The sequence below is a fragment of the Lycorma delicatula genome, chromosome 1, assembly GCF_047948215.1.
Source record: "Lycorma delicatula isolate Av1 chromosome 1, ASM4794821v1, whole genome shotgun sequence".
In the NCBI taxonomy this organism is placed as follows: domain Eukaryota; kingdom Metazoa; phylum Arthropoda; class Insecta; order Hemiptera; family Fulgoridae; genus Lycorma; species Lycorma delicatula.
The window spans coordinates 252,122,626-252,140,328 of record NC_134455.1 but is presented as its reverse complement, the minus strand read 5'-3'; the positions used below and the strand labels follow the sequence as shown (position 1 = coordinate 252,140,328).

General features: G+C 29.4%; 1 protein-coding gene across 4 annotated transcripts in view; it reads right to left on the bottom strand.

Annotated features, from left to right (window-relative positions):
• Positions 1 to 4,521: 4,521 nt before the first annotated feature.
• Positions 4,522 to 17,703, bottom strand: part of LOC142330396 (facilitated trehalose transporter Tret1-like) — a 64,245-nt gene continuing 51,063 nt past the window's right edge. For 3 of the 4 annotated variants that reach the window (XM_075375623.1, XM_075375637.1, XM_075375629.1), the window contains exons 4-8: positions 13,668 to 14,053; positions 11,105 to 11,312; positions 6,731 to 6,924; positions 6,011 to 6,264; positions 4,522 to 5,219 (exon numbers count right to left, since the gene is read on the bottom strand). In XM_075375623.1, coding sequence (XP_075231738.1) covers positions 4,976 to 5,219; positions 6,011 to 6,264; positions 6,731 to 6,924; positions 11,105 to 11,312; positions 13,668 to 14,053 — 1,286 coding nt within the window. In that variant the 3' untranslated portion in view covers positions 4,522 to 4,975. The remainder of the gene's footprint in view (positions 5,220 to 6,010; positions 6,265 to 6,730; positions 6,925 to 11,104; positions 11,313 to 13,667; positions 14,054 to 17,703) is intronic. The other variant, XM_075375645.1, reaches the window with a different exon arrangement.

The window sequence follows — 17,703 nt, the reverse complement described above, 5'->3', positions numbered from 1 at the left end:
GAACATCCTTAACTGTTGAATATGGAGTAACGAAAACCCTCATGGAACTTTGCAATACATCCATGATAATCCAAAAGTCAATATACTTTATCCTAAGCAAACAAAGAATGTACGACCTGTACTTCTTTCTGGAGGCAACTATAAATGGTATTGTTTATCTGGACATGCTTCAAAATTTTCTAAATCCTCAGTTAGATGTTGATGACCACGATGGACCTCATTACTATTACCAAGACGGGGCACCATCTCACTACTACCTAGAATTCCAACATTTTCTTGATACTTTTTATCCAGGTCATTGGTCATGAAGGTCCAATTGCATGGCCACCTTGCTCCCCAGATTTGACCTTGCTAGACTTTTGCTTGTAGGGTTTCATATAAATCAGGTTTATGTACCACCTTTGCATGCTACTTTATTGAGCAAAGGCATTGAATTAATACTACAGCTACAGAGGTAATGCCCAACTTGCTGACTACGATCCAGAATGAAATTGACTTCAGGTGGGATGTATGTTGCATTGCAAATGGAAGCCATATTGAACCAAAGTGAATGTTGGATAACAAACTTGATATGCACAAATTTGAACCATGGTAGTGATTCAAAAAGCATTGCAAATGCTTGCATTAAAACCTATTAACTTGCATTAAAAACCTCCAACAGATACTCTTCTTTTATAGGAAGCCTCAGGTATATCTCAAATTAAACTCCAACTATCACTTAACTTCAACTATCACTTAATATATTAAAAAATTTATTTGCCTTTGAAACTGTTTTCCAACACTGAAATATCTTTGTGAAAATGTTCACAATTTACTGCCACAAGGTTTAGCAGAAGAAATCCAGATGTGAATACAGGAAATGGACATTTAGTGACATATTACAACCCAGAGCTTTGTATGAATCTATCAGTTTATCTACAATGTCTTGGTAATTTTGCAATTTATGGATTCCCAAAAAAATGTTCAAAATATTTTTAAAAACTGTTCAAACAGTGAGTTCTACATTAATCAACACAGATTTAGGTATTTCATTTCTAATCATTTCTTTTATTGGTGGGCCTTCTTTAAATTTTGCTTCACTTACTTTTAAAAATCTCTGCTGTATGTTCAAAAATCCTCAACTCTCCTTCATAGCTTTTACAAAAATTTGTATTAATCCCAGTTTGACATGAAGGGGAAGTAAAAATATTTTTTCTCCTTTAACTAGAAATTCATGAATAATGTTTTCTACCAGGAATTAAGTTTTTTTCATTTCTTCCACTGTTTCACTACATATTGCTGATCCCTAGCTTGGCCATTAGCAAATAAAACAACAGTATTTTATATATCCTAACTACATGCCTAATAAAAGAGCTAATACTTTTAACTCCACACATGTACTAACTACGTTTTCTATAATTTACAATTTAATAACAGTTTTCATAACATAAGTTTCTTTCATATTAATTCCTTACCAGATAGGTACAGAAGGATATTTATTGAAGCAGGACTCTTTTTAAGCTACACTTGGAGGAATCAATGAAAAGGTGCCACACTTTCTGGTTCATGAACTTGCCCTAATTATAATATACTCTCATCAATATTTATACTGTAAACTAAGTAAATTCATTCAGCAAAGTTCTGAGAAAAATCTTTCTTTATGCTTTGATAGCCTGAGATTTTTGTATCTTTTTTAAAGTAAATTTCGACTTTGTATTTGATTTTTTGATAAGTTTAAAACTCTTACCAAGTCATTTAGTTCACCTTGTAATATACAATGTGACTCACTGGAATGTAATTTAAAATCTGAATCATAATTTTATTCTTCCCTTAATGTTACTTTTTCATCACTGTATTTTTTCATGAAACAAGTTTTCAGGAATTTGGAAACTGGAATGGATTCACTGTGAGGTTCAAGTCTAAGCATAGATGGCAATGAAGGCTAGAGTGCAGTGTGTTTAGACTTAATAGAAATTGCGGACACATATTATATGAGGAACCCATGTCTTATTTTGATCCCTGATTTTACAAAGTACAATTTGTAAGCCTTTGCTGTAATGTTTTTCTTATGTAATCTTATACTGAACACATTACACGTGAAAAAAAATCTGTCTGAATCATTTACATTCTTATGAGGCACTATAAGATCTTCATTGCTCACTCACTTAAAAACAGTTATCACACTGAAGGGATTATACTATTAAAACTAGTAGGCTAACAGAGCTAACAAGCTTTATGTTGTTTTGAATTGTAGAGACATGATGAATCTTGTTCATGTATGCTTTAATAGAAACGTATGATGATGTGATATGAGATGTTTGTTCTGACTTAAGTTATAGTTTCATGGTTAACAACTGATTAATAGAATTAACAATATATACAGAGCACATAAGCATTCTATTTGAGAATACTCAAATAGAAAATGTACGGTTATAATCATGTACCATATAATATCAACAATTTTCAAAAGCCAAATTTTGGAATTTTTCAAAAACATAGCTGATGGAAAAATTCTGATATCAGTTTCATTTTCACCATTAAAGAACAGATTGGTTTAATGTATCAGATATTAAGAAACAAAAATTGTGTTTATTAGAGTTATTGGTCAACAAAAGAAATATTCTACTATTTCTTACTTTGTTTTTATATTGATTTGAATGCTATGCTGTGGATACCAGTGTTCTTTGGAGGTTGGGTTTCAATTAACCACACATCGACCTGAGTCTGTTCTAGACTACATGTTTACTGATACATTTACTTGCAGCTACATCAGGCATTGCAAGCTAGTAGTAATAACTGCATTTGCCTATACACACACCCAGACCCGGCAGTAGCTGGAAAACTGGTTGGAAAAATATGTATTATAAACACAGAAATGAAATAATACAAAAATCTTAAAACATTTTCATTTAAGCTGTGAGTAATTCATGTGATTGAAAATACACAATCATAATTCTGATGGTAACTAATGAATTATAATTATATGGTAAATAATATCCATTTTCTTTCAATATTCGTACAGAATGTACTGGGAGATGTAGGCAAATTAAAGGACTTGTCAGAATATCATAATAGACAAAAAAGTCATGTAGAAAAATACTCTACCTCACTTCATTTTCTTTCTGTCCACCATTTTGTGTTTTTCAATAAAGTTATATATTAAAAATACATTGAGAAATTTTAATTAAATTTGACATAAATGTTCCAACAATATCTTCTAAAATCAAATAGTGAAAATTCCAAAATGGTAGCCATTGAAATTTTTAATCATTAATAGCAATGAAACATAATTTCAGACTTTCTCATTAAAAACAAACATAATGTTATAAGATGATTAAAAATTTTATTTAACTAATTAAACTTTAAATCAGCTGAAAAACAGCTGAGATTCGACTGAAATTGTTAAAGTGGATCACAAAAACACAATCTTGAATTTGATTCTTCATATTATAAAACACAAATCCTGATCATTGTTATTTAGGTTTCTTATTTGCTCTATGAAGCTCTGATTTGCTAAGTTTTTAAATTATTCAATTCATCTTTGTTTCTTTTCATAACTTGCTTTTTTTAGTAACATCACAAAAAGAAATGTCTCATTCACTGGTGTGAAAATCTAGATTACTTATTACTTTTTCTATTCAAGAAATCAATCTACATGAAAAAAGAGAAAATAACTGTGAATATAAAGGATGTACAAACTGTGTGGTTTGACCAAGGAAGAGGATAATGTGATGGCTGACCTCTTCAACTTATTTAATGTGGATGTTGATGTTGAAAATATGATCAAAAACGCTATAAAAGAAGATGAAGGAATCAATGTATGAAGAAGGAAAATTAACAGTGTAAGATTCCCTGATTCCACGATATTTTAAAAGATAAAGCATGGTACATTCAACTGATGAGTTCAAAGTTAAAATATATCAAATTGATTTCATTAGAAATAAGAACAACGGAAGTTTTGCTTCGAAACGTCCCAGGGAATTACATAATTGAGGCACAAACATCAGTTGCTAGTTTAACATTTAAGGAAGTTCTGCTCAAGAAAGAATATTGGTATATTTCTGTCCATTGACGCATGGAGAAGTAGAAATCATCAGATTCTGAGTTTTCAAATCAGCTATCGTCACTGTTTTAAGAGAATAAAGAATAATTAAAGGTTTCATCCTCATAGAGCAGACCCGTACTACCGCAGAAGTGCCATGATGATAAAAAATTATATAAATCATCAACAGTCCTGTAATGTAAAGGACCGAATATAAGAGAAGTTTTTCTGAATAATACCTGATAATCACTCTAATTTAAATATCATGTGTGAATTACTCTTTAAAAGACCTGTGGGACCTTCAGTAAATAAATTTCAACCTATTTATTATGTAAAATTATGACTGACAAACAAACAAATCTCCATCCTGGACACTAAATCAAAATAAAGCCTATAAATAAGCCTATATATATTTTATTAATGAAAAAAGGATGAAAAACAACAATCATTTCCATTTATTTTTTTAAACATATTTCATGAACTTTATTTCATATTTCCTCATGTACTAGTAACAGTATGTTAAAATTTGCTAGTGTAAAACATAATTCCTTAAATCTGTAAAAATGTTGATTATAATATTTAATTCACTAAGTGATGACTGTTTTGGCCAATAGAAATTACTATTTTAATACTTCTTCACTGACACTGTAATTCTAATTTCACATGTATCTATGCAGAGCTATAAAAACTGCAGGAATGTATGTAAGTTTCTGTCATATATGTTGCCTCCTCTCAAAATCAATTCAGAGAACATTTTATAAGACATAATATTGCAGCAAAAAATCAAAAGTTTGATTACTTGAAAAACTTTTAATAGCAATAGTAGTCAAAACCTAAACCCAAAACCTTTCCAATTGTGATTTCCTTTTGCCTTAGCAAGAAGAATTACTTAATTATTTAGAACTAAAAATGAAAATGTTTTCACATTTAACAATCCCCTTTTACACTATATTATTACTTTTTCTCTGATTTTTTTTTTTTATCTTTAAAAAATTCTTCAATTTCTTGTAATGTTTTGCCTTCAGTTTCTGGAAAATAAAAGTATGTGTATAATAACCCGAAGAGACCAATTGTTCCATAAATTAATAAAGTACCATGTAGATGAAACCAAGATGAAAGATATATATACGTTTTAGTAGCTATAAAAATCAATACGTAGCTTAGTGCTCCTGCTAGTCCACTTCCAACACCTCGGCCCCTGTAAACATAAATATATTCTACAATGAAAAGTATGCATGGTATATTAAAACAACATATTTAGGACTAAAACTTTTGAACATTTATTTACAAAGTATTAGAAAAAATCTAGATTTTAAAGCTCTCAATATCACATAACCTTGACTTACAGTAATTTATCACAAATAAAATGAAAGAGTGAGTAACTCTTACAGATTTTCCTTTCAAGTAATCAATGAGAGAATTTTTCATCATGTGTCATACACATGACAAAATCAATGTACTGATCTACCGGTAGCGGATATACACAATCAAAAGCCTTTATAAAACCTAGAAAGAACAAGTCAAATGGGTGAGATCGAGTAACTTTGGAGGCCACTGAAAACAAGCTTTGTCATTGGGTGCATACAGACTCATCCAGCGGTTGGGGAAAACATCATTCAACTGATCCTGTGCAGAGTTATGTCATCATATTGTTACCAATAACCATTTTGTTACCAAATAAAATTCTCTGGTCTATCTTGCTGTTGAGGAAAGAGCCACATATGCACCACATCCAGATAAGCTAGTCCTTTTTGGAAATTAAAATAAAAAATTATAAAATGATATTTTATCATTTTAAAATTTGATAACTTAATAAAAGTAGAAACAATCTGACAGGAATAACATTGCAGTTTCATGAATTACTACAATTATATTTTTGTTCTTGATAAATAGATAAAAAATTTCTTTAAAATTTTAATTACATTCAAATTCTTCTGACAAATATTTTCATACATAAAACACAAAAGTATCTTATAAAAAAGTACTTACTCTACAGGAAATAATTCAGAAATTAAGGTCCATGGTAGTGGTATCACCCCAAATCCAGCAGCAAAGAATAAAATGCTGAAGAAACTAAATAATACCCATGGAGTAATATTTCCTACCAATAAACTGATTCCTAACATGTAGCAACATATTACACATGTGATGAGTGATAAAAAATTAACTACTCTCTTTCCAAATAATTTTACACAGATCATTCCAGTAAGACAACCTACTATTTGCAATCCTCCTGATATTACCTGGAAACAGAATTAAGTTTAATTATACGTATTTTATGTATGAACTAACTGTAATAATTTAATAATTTCCTGGTATGTACATTTCAATTCCTATTAAAATTATTAAAAATCACTATACATGAAAATTGTTCTTTCTTCAAATGTTTTAGGGCTAATTCAGTAGCACCTTCATCATTAGCTTACTGGTTCGCCAGTAATAATAGGATTACATGTTCCAACAGGATATTTAACTAGAATAACTTGAACCTGGACCTGCTGTTCATGATCATGAAAATGAATTGAAATATTGTTTACTTAACCAAGTAATAAAATACTGCACTGTTCCAATGGAATACTAATATATTACTCAATAAGTAATAATAAAATTCACTGTGTTATTTATCATTCAGTCATTCATTTTACAATAATTTTTTATTAATTAAAAATTTAAAAGGTTTAATTTATAATACAGTAAATGAATACATACCATTACCCAGTAGGGATCCAATGGCATTCCAATTAATTTAAATATATGAACAAGAAATGGTCTAACTCCCCACAATGATACACTGTGAGATATCAAAAAATATATTATTATCATCCTTAGTGGTCTGTATACGTTTGGTTGTGTTAAGATTTTTAACTTATTTATTATTCCACCTTTTTTATTCACTTGTCTTTCTGAAAAAATAGAAAGTGATTGATTTAACTTTATGAAAAAAATTAATTAATTAACTTTAAGACAAAAATGATATTTAAGAAAAATTTGCTAAAAGTGAATCTGATTTCTTAAATATTGTACTGTGTTCTTCCATGATCTTCCAATGTCCTCCATCATGACACCACATTTTTCTGCTCTGGTTTAAAACTATTGTAGTGTAGCAAAACTTCTTCACAAGTAAAGATTTTTGTTTATCTTCCTTCATCTTACTATTACTAACAAAATCAAACTCACAAATATAAATGTATACAGAAAGTTGGGTGTATTAATAATACAGTATTAGCACACTATTGTACGGTATAAAGTGAAATTGTACAGTGATGGAACAGTAAATTCAAATAGTGATCATATAACACAAATACTGACTATGAAATTTTAGATTTGTAGTGGACTGTGTCAAAACGAGGTAAAAATTTCAGCTGCAATTTCTAAGGTTCAAATCCTAATAAAGGCAATTACTTTTATTAGGATTTGAATACTAGGTTGTGGATACCGGTGTTCTTTGGTTGTTGGGTTTCAATTAACCACACATTTCAGAAACGGTCAACCTGAGACTACAAGACTACCCTTCATTTGCATTCATACATATCATCCTCTGAAGTAATAATAACTTATGGTGGTTCCAGAGACCAAACAGAAGAAGAAAGCTAGTGAAATACTATCTACTGATAACTTGAAACTTTTAGCATTTTCTCAAAATAATTGTGAAAACGTGGGTGAATTAAAGTGTACGATGATTGTAAAATTAATTTTGAAAAGTGATTTTCAATCATGAAATATATATCATGAAAAAAAGTATATTGATCTACCTATTAATGAGAATTTCACATCTTGTTTTTCCCATTCCTAGTAAGTGATGTTCGGTAAGCAAAAATAGTTTTATGCAACAAATTTACATTTTTTCCAACCAAACAAAAATGCTAATTGATTAGGAAAATCGTAGACTCATACTTTAAGAGATTCAGGTTTAGGAGATTCTTCTTATTGGAAATGTTAATGATACAAACTATCAAGATGCAATATTCCCTGAACCTGGGGATTTAACAACCTCTTGTGTTTAGATATCTTCTTACTCTAGCACATGGGGATATCAACTGCAATAAAAACATTGGGTTATCGATTAGGAATTTATTTTCTTTTTGTAGGATTTTTACGAAAGATCTCTGTTCATTACTTTGAAAAATATAAGGAAATTGTTTAGCATCATTCTTGAATTACAATAACTGACTTAAGATATTTCACTTGCATTCTCATTGCAATAATCAGTCACAAATATTGTAGCTATTTACTTTTCTTTGTTAAACATTTCAGCCATTTTGATTGACTAGAAAAATTAAATACAAAACTAAGAACCTCTTTTTTCTTCTAAAAATATAATGAAATGAAATAAATTATGAACAGGTGTAGAACATCTAACATTTAAATTCTAAAAACAGTTAGCCTACTTATTAATTAACATCAGAAGGTGGTTTTTGTGTTTTTTTTTTTTAGAAAGACTTACGATTCTAAAACTGTTTAAAAATCATACTAACGATATAGTTTGTTATTAATGGAGTGGTTAGAAACTAGTTTACAAATATTTCTTACGAATTTGTATTTAAGATTGTTTGAGTTGGTATCAATTGGTACCAGTTGCTTGAATGAGGTGTCAATTAATTCGCAATAAAATGCTTAAATTTTATGCAACATCATATAACTTTACATAATAAAAAAAAATTAATAATTTATAATGTAATATGGCCAAAATTTTGAATGCATTAAAATATAAAATTGTTTTTTTGTTTGTTACAGAATATTAGTTATGTGGAAATGTGGGAATATATAATTTGTTTTTAACCTTATTTTATAAATGACTTTCTTGAATTTTTGAATAAAAACTGTCAGAAAAAAGAGACTACTTGCAGGATATATTGAAAACAATCATCAAAATGGGCTCATTTGGTGATGAGTAAAGTATTTTGAACCAAATTAAAAAACATAATAAATTTGGAATGAATTCTGAAACTACTCTTTGTGAAGTCGGTTAAAAACAGACACGAGTGATAAAAATTTTAACACATCATATAATAAAATTTAAAAAAAATAATAAATAAATGCATATTTTTTGTAGGTATGATACTGGGGTATTCACGATAAATTGGTAATTTGTGGTAATAATATCGCCGTCAAACAATATAAGAATACTAAATGAATTTTTATAAAAAAAAAGGAAAAAATTATAATTCAATATGAAATTGGAGAAAAATGATCTACAAACCTATTATGGTTTGATACACTTCTCCATTCTTTTCTGTAAAATACGTTTTATATGTTTTCTGTTAAATAGTCTCATCCTAAGGTGTATATCACATTTTCTGCATTATTAATTTCATATATTCTAATGGATGTATATATTCTCTAAAACGGAAGTGTAAAAGTTTTTTACCCTTTACATCACTTCCTTCTAGAACTAAATTCACTAACCACCAGGATGCTCTCAAATGTTGTTCACTGGTCTTGTCCTTTTTACAAGACGCTGCCATCAACTTTTCTCTTCTCCATTTCTCTCTAAATATTCTAAACTTTCACTTCATTTCTTAATATCAACTCTTAATTTTAACTATTATGACCCATCCCAAAATCCTGAATTCTTTGTTTTCTGGCATTCATGTTGCTGACTTTGAACTACATTCCATACTGATATTATAAAGTATGTTGTACTAGTTTCTAAACCTAATGTTTCATTAAACAGATTTCATTTCTTCAAAAAATTTCTCCTGGGTTGTGCCAGCCTATTTCAGATAAGTTCTTTACTTGATCCATCCTTAATTTTACCATCTAAACAACAAAATTCTGCAGCTTGGGGTAGGTTGTGTAATTTCTATATAAATATGTGATTTCAAACTGTCCTCATTTCTATCCCATTCCAATGCCTTTGTTTTACTCATGCTTCCTTTTTAGATTGCATTTTCTATCATCACCCTAGAAGATAATGGAAAGATTTAAATTTTAATAATATTTAGTTGTAACAATTCATTGAAATTAACCATTTTATTTCCAAAATCCTATTGGCCTATTTAAAAAGAATTTTCATTTATGAAAATTCTTTTTAAAATTTAGTATACAAAATATATCTTAAATTTCAATTTACTTATTATTATTTACATTTAATTGTTTTTTTTTCTGAATTTATTAATTTTTTTTACATTTTCAAAACTGTTTTCAAATTAATTATAGTGTTTATTCTTTACTTATAGTGTTTATTATAAACTTACAATGTTTATTCTTTACCCAAAGTTTAGATACATTTTAAAATTTATGTTGATATTTTTTGGGAGAACCTAAAAAAATGGTTTACAGTACAATTGTGCTTTGTGTTGAAGATCTTCTTCAGAGTTTATGATGTTTAAATTTTATTCAAATTTAAATAAATCTGCTGTTTATTGTAATTTTTTAGAACATACTGAATCATAATGTTTTTTTATAATGATAAATAATCTTCACATCAGCACTGGCAGGAGAGGTTGGTGTGAAATGGCAAAAATTGTATGTTATTAGCATTTTAATTTGTTTAATTATTTTTAAATAAATAAAAGCCACCTTTTTGTAATGTAAGAAATATTTACTTAAAATTATATTTACTAATGTAATTTTTTAATAAAAAATTACATTAGAGACATAATTATGTGAAAAGTTGGCCATTGTATTTGTACTCACATTTGAGACCATGTACCCTCTGAATGGATTCATTTAGAGAAAAATACTCAAGAATAAAAAAGTCTTAAAATGAGATTTTATTGCAAAAACTAATAAAAAATTAGGGATTTCTAATTAAAAAATAGAATTAATTCCATATTGGAAAAATTGAAATGATTTTAAACATATAAATTGCCATAAACATATTTTTAAAGCATAATAATAAATTAAGTTCCCCTTTTATTGTCTGCAGCTCTTATGGTTTAAGAGATGCTAATGACACTTCAAATCTCACTGCATTTATGACTATTTTTTTATTGAGGTGTGGTTATAAATTTTTTTTTTGATTATCCTGTAAATGCATCTTTTATGTGCTACCCAACTGTTTATTGCTTACATAGCTTATATTTTATTATTTTAATTTACTGCCATTATAACTAGGATCAAATTACTGAACAACATAACTATAACCATTATCAGAAGTGCCATTTTCCTTATTTGATCTGGTAATGTTTTCCATTTCTTTCACATCAGGTGACTTCATATATTCCAGTAACTTTAAAAGTTCTTCTCTTACTTTTATAGGCTGCACCCAACCTCGTAACCAGCAGAGAGCTTGTTCTGCCTCAGAAGTACGATTTTTTGTTACTAACCATGTTGGTGACTCTGGAATCTGAAAATAATTAATCTTTTATGTATTAAAAATAAAAATAATTAATTTTTTGTTTTAAAATTGAAATCTATGAAAGACATACAAATTCTGTCAGATAACTTATAATCCATCAATTCAATGACAACGAGTAGAAAGAAATAGATTTACCAGTTATTTATTCTTTTTTTAAGAAGTAAATGCTCCATCTGTTCCTCTAATAAGAACAAAAATAATAGGTATTTGTAAATACTCTTATACAAATTTGTATCAAAATTAGTCTCAGCTACAAGCTAAACATCAGGTTGTAATACTTTTGGTTGTGATTTAACTGGGTATATTACTTTAATATAATATTTTTTAGTAATAAAAGAATGCATTTTATGCTAACAGATTTACACTGAAGTTTGAAATATTGTCATTCTTTATTTGCTAACTTGTATGAGTCATTAGGATATATATTTTTTAAATAGGTAAAATAAAATAGAAAGAAGCTGTAAATTTTGAGTGAATTTTAGGTAAAATGCAGAGAAGGTACCAAAGATTCACCTAGTGTTTGACGAGCAATCTCTCTTCCTTACAAGGTTTAGTAACAGTTGCAGTACAAGGATGATAAACGTCAATTTATAGTAACCATCACAAAATGAGGCACATAACATTCACAAATTTTTAAAATGAATAAAAAAAATCAGTTGTTCATTCATGAAAGTCAAGATTTGATCTTTAAGGACAGATGAGAAATACCACTGGAATAGTGATCAAATAAATGGGTACCCGCTGTTTACTATTTGCTTCTAACAGCTGAAAAATAACACAATCCAGCATTCTGTTATACAAAGCTCACTGAAATATTTAGAAAATAAAACTTTCATTCTAAATATAGAAAGAAAGTTCTGATCATAACTGCAGACAACCATGCTGTAAGGCAGTTGAAGATTATTATGTAACTTAGGAATTCTCAGCATGACCATGAACCAATCAATTTCTACATTTTCTGAAAAAAAATATACCTGTTGTTAAAATATACCCACTATCTTTTGTTGTTGAACATGGTTCTTTCAAATATAGGTCTTTCTTATTGTACTTTATCTGAAAAATCTAACAATGTGAACCTAATATCATCAGTTATATTCCACATTGATCAACAATTGATTCAAATAATGAAGTACAAATGTAGACGGAATCATCCTTCTTAGATTAGGACTACAATCTTTACCAATGAAACCAAAGGTATTATGATGATAGGTTAAAGAATCCAGTAGGCACATAACTTTCAGGCAGTATTTTGCAGGCTTGCTTTTCAAGTACATCCTGAACTTGCATCTCCATTTGGATGGAGATGGCCAATGAATGTCAACTGAACAGGATACAATCAATGGTGGGTGACAGGCATTTGGGAGACTTAATATCATTTTCAAGAACAAACTTCCCTTTTTGCCTTAAAAAAAATGTTGATCAATGCATCCTGCTAATAGAAGCAAAACTTGGACTTTAACTGTTCAATCATAACAGAAGCAGGTGTGTAGCACAAAGAATTAAGGAATGATATATTCTTGGAGTTACCAGATGAGATAAGAAAACCTGTAAATAGATCAGAGAACAGATGAAAGTACATGATATCATCATGAAAGTTTTAAAATATTAGAATGGCAGTGGGCAGGTCATGTAGCAAGAACTAATGGCAGATGGGCTAAATTTCTTGAATGGATACCACTAGATGTTAAACACCCACGAAAAAGATCAAATGCTCATTGGGTTGATGATATTATCAAATACACTGGACCAAGTTGACAGAAGATCTCACAAGACCATTTTAGTTGGAAACATGCTGAAGAGAGGCCTTCATCCTGCAGTGGGTCAATAATGGTTAAAATGGTGATGATGACTTGATTATATATATATATATATATAATCTTTGTTGTGAGTGAAATACTCTTGTTTGCTTCTCATGTACTGACTTTCAAAAGACATTGCCTGATAAAATACACGCCATTATACACCTATCCTATAAACATGCCTTCATTCCACAATCAATGTGATGTTTCAAATATCAATGGTCTGGTCACAACCACAGCTAGATGCGACAGACTGCTAAAATGCAAATCTGCTGAAGAACAACATAAATATGAATTGTGCAAAATTACACAGTTTATATTGATGTATATAAATTATACATGTTAACACATCATTCTAGAAATTGCCTAGTTTACAAACTGAAAACTGCAAAACTCCAGAAAATCATGAAAAAATCATCATAAAACAGGCTAATGACCCTAGTAGGCAATGCTTTTTATGAAAAAATAAAAATAATATTAATAATAGTTTATAGTGTATGAACTGTTTATATTATTAATAGTGCAATAAATTGTAATAACATACCAATGAGAGAGAAATGAAGGCTATCACTGGAAACACAGCACTGATAGCACAAGTGCTGCGCCAGTTGGTTAATGCACCAATAAAACATTCAACTAATGTTCCAATACTTTCAAATGCTGTTGCAAATAAAGACATTATTCCTCGTAATCGAGGTTCTGACATTTCACCTATGTATGATAGTGCAGGTGCTTCTATGAAGCCAAGGCTTAGTCCCAATAAAGATGCTGCACAGTTAAGTTGCATTACACTAGATGAATAGTATAAGAGAATCCACCCTATAAGAAAAGGTATGTTCACTAACAGCATTGTTCGTTTCCTTCCAAACAAATCTTGACAGAAACCAGATGAGAAAGCTCCAAAAGGCTGGCTAAAAAATATTATACTTCCTAAAAAAAAAAAAAAAAATAAATATTGAAATATTTAACTACATACTTATAGTTGATTAGATTGTTAAAAGTGCCAAAGTAATGTTGTAAATGTCAAGTTGGATGCCAATTTTCTGGATATCCAACAATCTGGACTGCTTACATTTGCATTATGCTTATAAAAATTAATACTCTATTTAAAAAATCTAAAATACTATCCAAAGTTTGTTTCAACAGAAAACATATATTCATTAATTTTTGTTTTTACTGGGTTTTTTAATTGACTTTTGATTTTTTCAGATTGTACAGCACAAAACGTACATAAATTTAGGCCGGTGTTCAAATAATTATAAAAATTGACTTCTGAAAAGATTGATGGAAACACATTAATTTGTCAAGCGCGAACTATGATGTAATGATGTTGGTTTTTATTCTGCTGTGCATATACAATAAATCAAAATAAGTGACATCATTTCTGTACTCTTTCCTAACTTAAGTTTCATAACTTTACGCATGGTAGGCTGTGTAATTTTCAGCTTAACTCAATTTTTCTTCAGTATTTCTTTTGTAAGTTTTTAAAAGTTTTTTAAATGCCATTTTTTACTTCCTTATATGAAGTAAAGGAAGAATTGTGATCACAAAAAATTTCGGTTTTCAGATTTCAACAGAAATATCCATTTTGCCCATCACTAAATCCATTTTGACTAGTTTCAGCATGACATCTGTAGGTATGTTGTGCATATGTATCTCGCATAACTGAAAAACGATTAGCCTCAGGATGTTGAAATTTTGGATTTAGGACTGCTGTAACATGCAGTTGTGTATTTCCCCTTTTAATTCCAATTGACTGGGCCAAAAGTGTCCAAAAAGGTCCAAAATCAAAAAAATTAGATTTTGGATTTTTTCTTAACTGCAGTAATAAGCCCTCATTGAGAGCTTTTCAACAATATTCATAAGTGGTACTTATTTTCATTGGTTCCAGAGTTGTAGTCAAATAAAATTTTAATTAATGAAATATTTGGATTTTACAAGGGAAAGGCACATCGATTCAAATCCAACTTCATTTCGTTTTTTTTAACTTTTTTTTTAAATTTAAATATATTGATTTATTAATAATTATTAACCACTGACTGTAAAAAAAAATACAATAAATAATAATTCAATAGCAACAAAAAAAAAAAAAATAGAAAAAATATCAGAAGTTATTAATGAAATAAAATTTTATGTACTTATTATTTTAAAAAAATGTGTTTATGTAATTTAATAGGCGTACAAGGAAGTCATGCGGTGTCCACATCAGATTTTTATAAAGTACTAGTAAGATAGAAAATTTTAATTTCTTTTGGATAATTTTTGTAAATTCTGTTTCTTTTGTTAGCAAAGTTCAAGTTACTGGATTCTTTGTAAAGTATTGTTGTATTTATTTTTTATTACATTCCACGTTTGTTCTGTTTATCTTTAATTTTACTGAAATATATATTTTTGTTTTATATTTTCATCTTTTTATTAAGTATGATATCTAATTAACATTAGAATTATATGCCCAGCACTTATGGTAAGCCTTTTTTTTAATTTTCCAATTATCTGATTATCCACATTTGACTTTGCAAAGGTCAAGCCAAATAATTGGCACTCCACTACAGAAAAACTTTAAACCCTGTTAAATATAATGTGGAACTTTACAGGTTCACTGGTTACAACATAGCAGGCATCTGCCATCAGCAGCAGTATAACACGTAATGAATGCAGCATTATCTGTCACCTTGGAAGACTGTAGACTATTCTTCTGGCTATGTATCTATTGCCATGAGTTAGATTTAATGATGTAAACCTACTGGTATTTTCAGTTCTATCAAGGTCCATTACCATATTCACTCAATTTTTCCATGAACCAACACTCTCCATTTAAAAGATTTGCACTCAATTCAATATTGAGAGTGATGCTCAACTAAGCAGAGAAAAAATACTGCAAAATCACTGGAAAATGGCTCACCCAAAAAAAAGCAAACAAAAATGGACAGAGACTTGTCGATCTCTGCAGAAAACCACACCCTAATCTTGAAATTCATATATTTCAAGAGAAAACCTTAAAAACTCAAAACCTTGAAACACCCTAACTACACTAGAGGAGAATGGCAACTAGACCATGTCTTCATGGACAAAAAACACCACAAGGAAATCTACAATGTAAAAATCTTCTGAGGAGTACACAGAGGTTCAAATCACTATATAGTAAAAACTAAAATTAAATTTACTCCCCAAAGGAAGCAGCAAAACCAAGCTCCTAAAAGTAAAAGAAAATAATTATTTTTAATACTACCCAACTAACCAAGAATGAAAATTACCTAAAAAATAAAAACTACAGATAAACTGGAAGATCTAGAAAACAACCTTAAACAAATCGCAGAAGAGTTAGCCCCAGTAAAATCCTGTAAAAAACATTAATGGTGGAACAGCAAATGTGATAAAACAGTGGACAAAAGACATCAAGTACGGCTATTTCACCATTCCCAAAAATCAGAAACATCCTTCCAAAATCTAGTAAAACAAAGAAAAGAAAGTACCCAAACCCTAAGGAGAATAAAAAGACCTCACCATAAAGACACACTGAACTCAATAGAAGAAGAAATCAATAAAATACAGTCAAGAAACTACTACAAAACCTTAAAAAATCAGCTCCAAAAATATGAACCCCCAACCCTACTAATAAAGAATGAAAACAGTATACTGGCCCATAACAATAAAGATAATGCAGAAATCCTAGCTAAATATTTCAACATACTCCTAAATTGCGAAGAACTGATGGAACTCCTAAACTTCAAAACCAACACTCTAATATCAACACCACCAGAAAACATCAACTCTCCTGCAATAAAAAAAGTCTACCAAGCACTGGATGTGATAAAAAATTACAAAGCAGTGGGTGGGAGAAGATCAGACATTTTTAGAGATCTGGAAACACCTAGATCAGAAAAAATTGTCCTTCATCAACAGCTTGTCAACATCTGCATTAAAGAAGAACTACCAGAATATTGACTGATAGCCCTCATCCATCCGCTACACAAAAAAGGGGACAAAACAGACCCTAGGAATTTCACTCCTAGAAAACACACCATACAAAATTCTTTTAAGAATCATCCTCAACAGAATTGGTTCACAACTCAAGAAAGAATTATGAACATATCTGGGAGGTTTCAGATCCTGGAGGAGCTGTGCAGACCAGATCATGAGTCTCAAGCTAATAATGGATTACAACAGGAAAAGCAACAACAATATGGTGATAAAAATTGTAGATTTCAAGAAAGCTTATGACCGCATCTACAGAATCCCTTCTAAAAATTCTAAAAGACCTAGGACTACATAGTAGTAGTCTACCGCATAGGACTACAAAATAAATGGCTTTGTAAAAACTGATTATCAGTAATTATATGTTTTTTACATTAAATATATTATACGTATTTATTTAAAAATTCTTAAGTTGTGTTTGTAATGTGAATGTATATTTCTTTATATTTTTTTTTTTTTACACTCAACTGATATTTTTTTTTATTTATTTAGAATAAGAATAAGGCACATAATTTTTATGAACTGAAATTAATACTTTTTCAAAGTTACTAGATACATTGAATTCCACATAATCAAAACAGCCTAATGATTCACAAAACTATCCT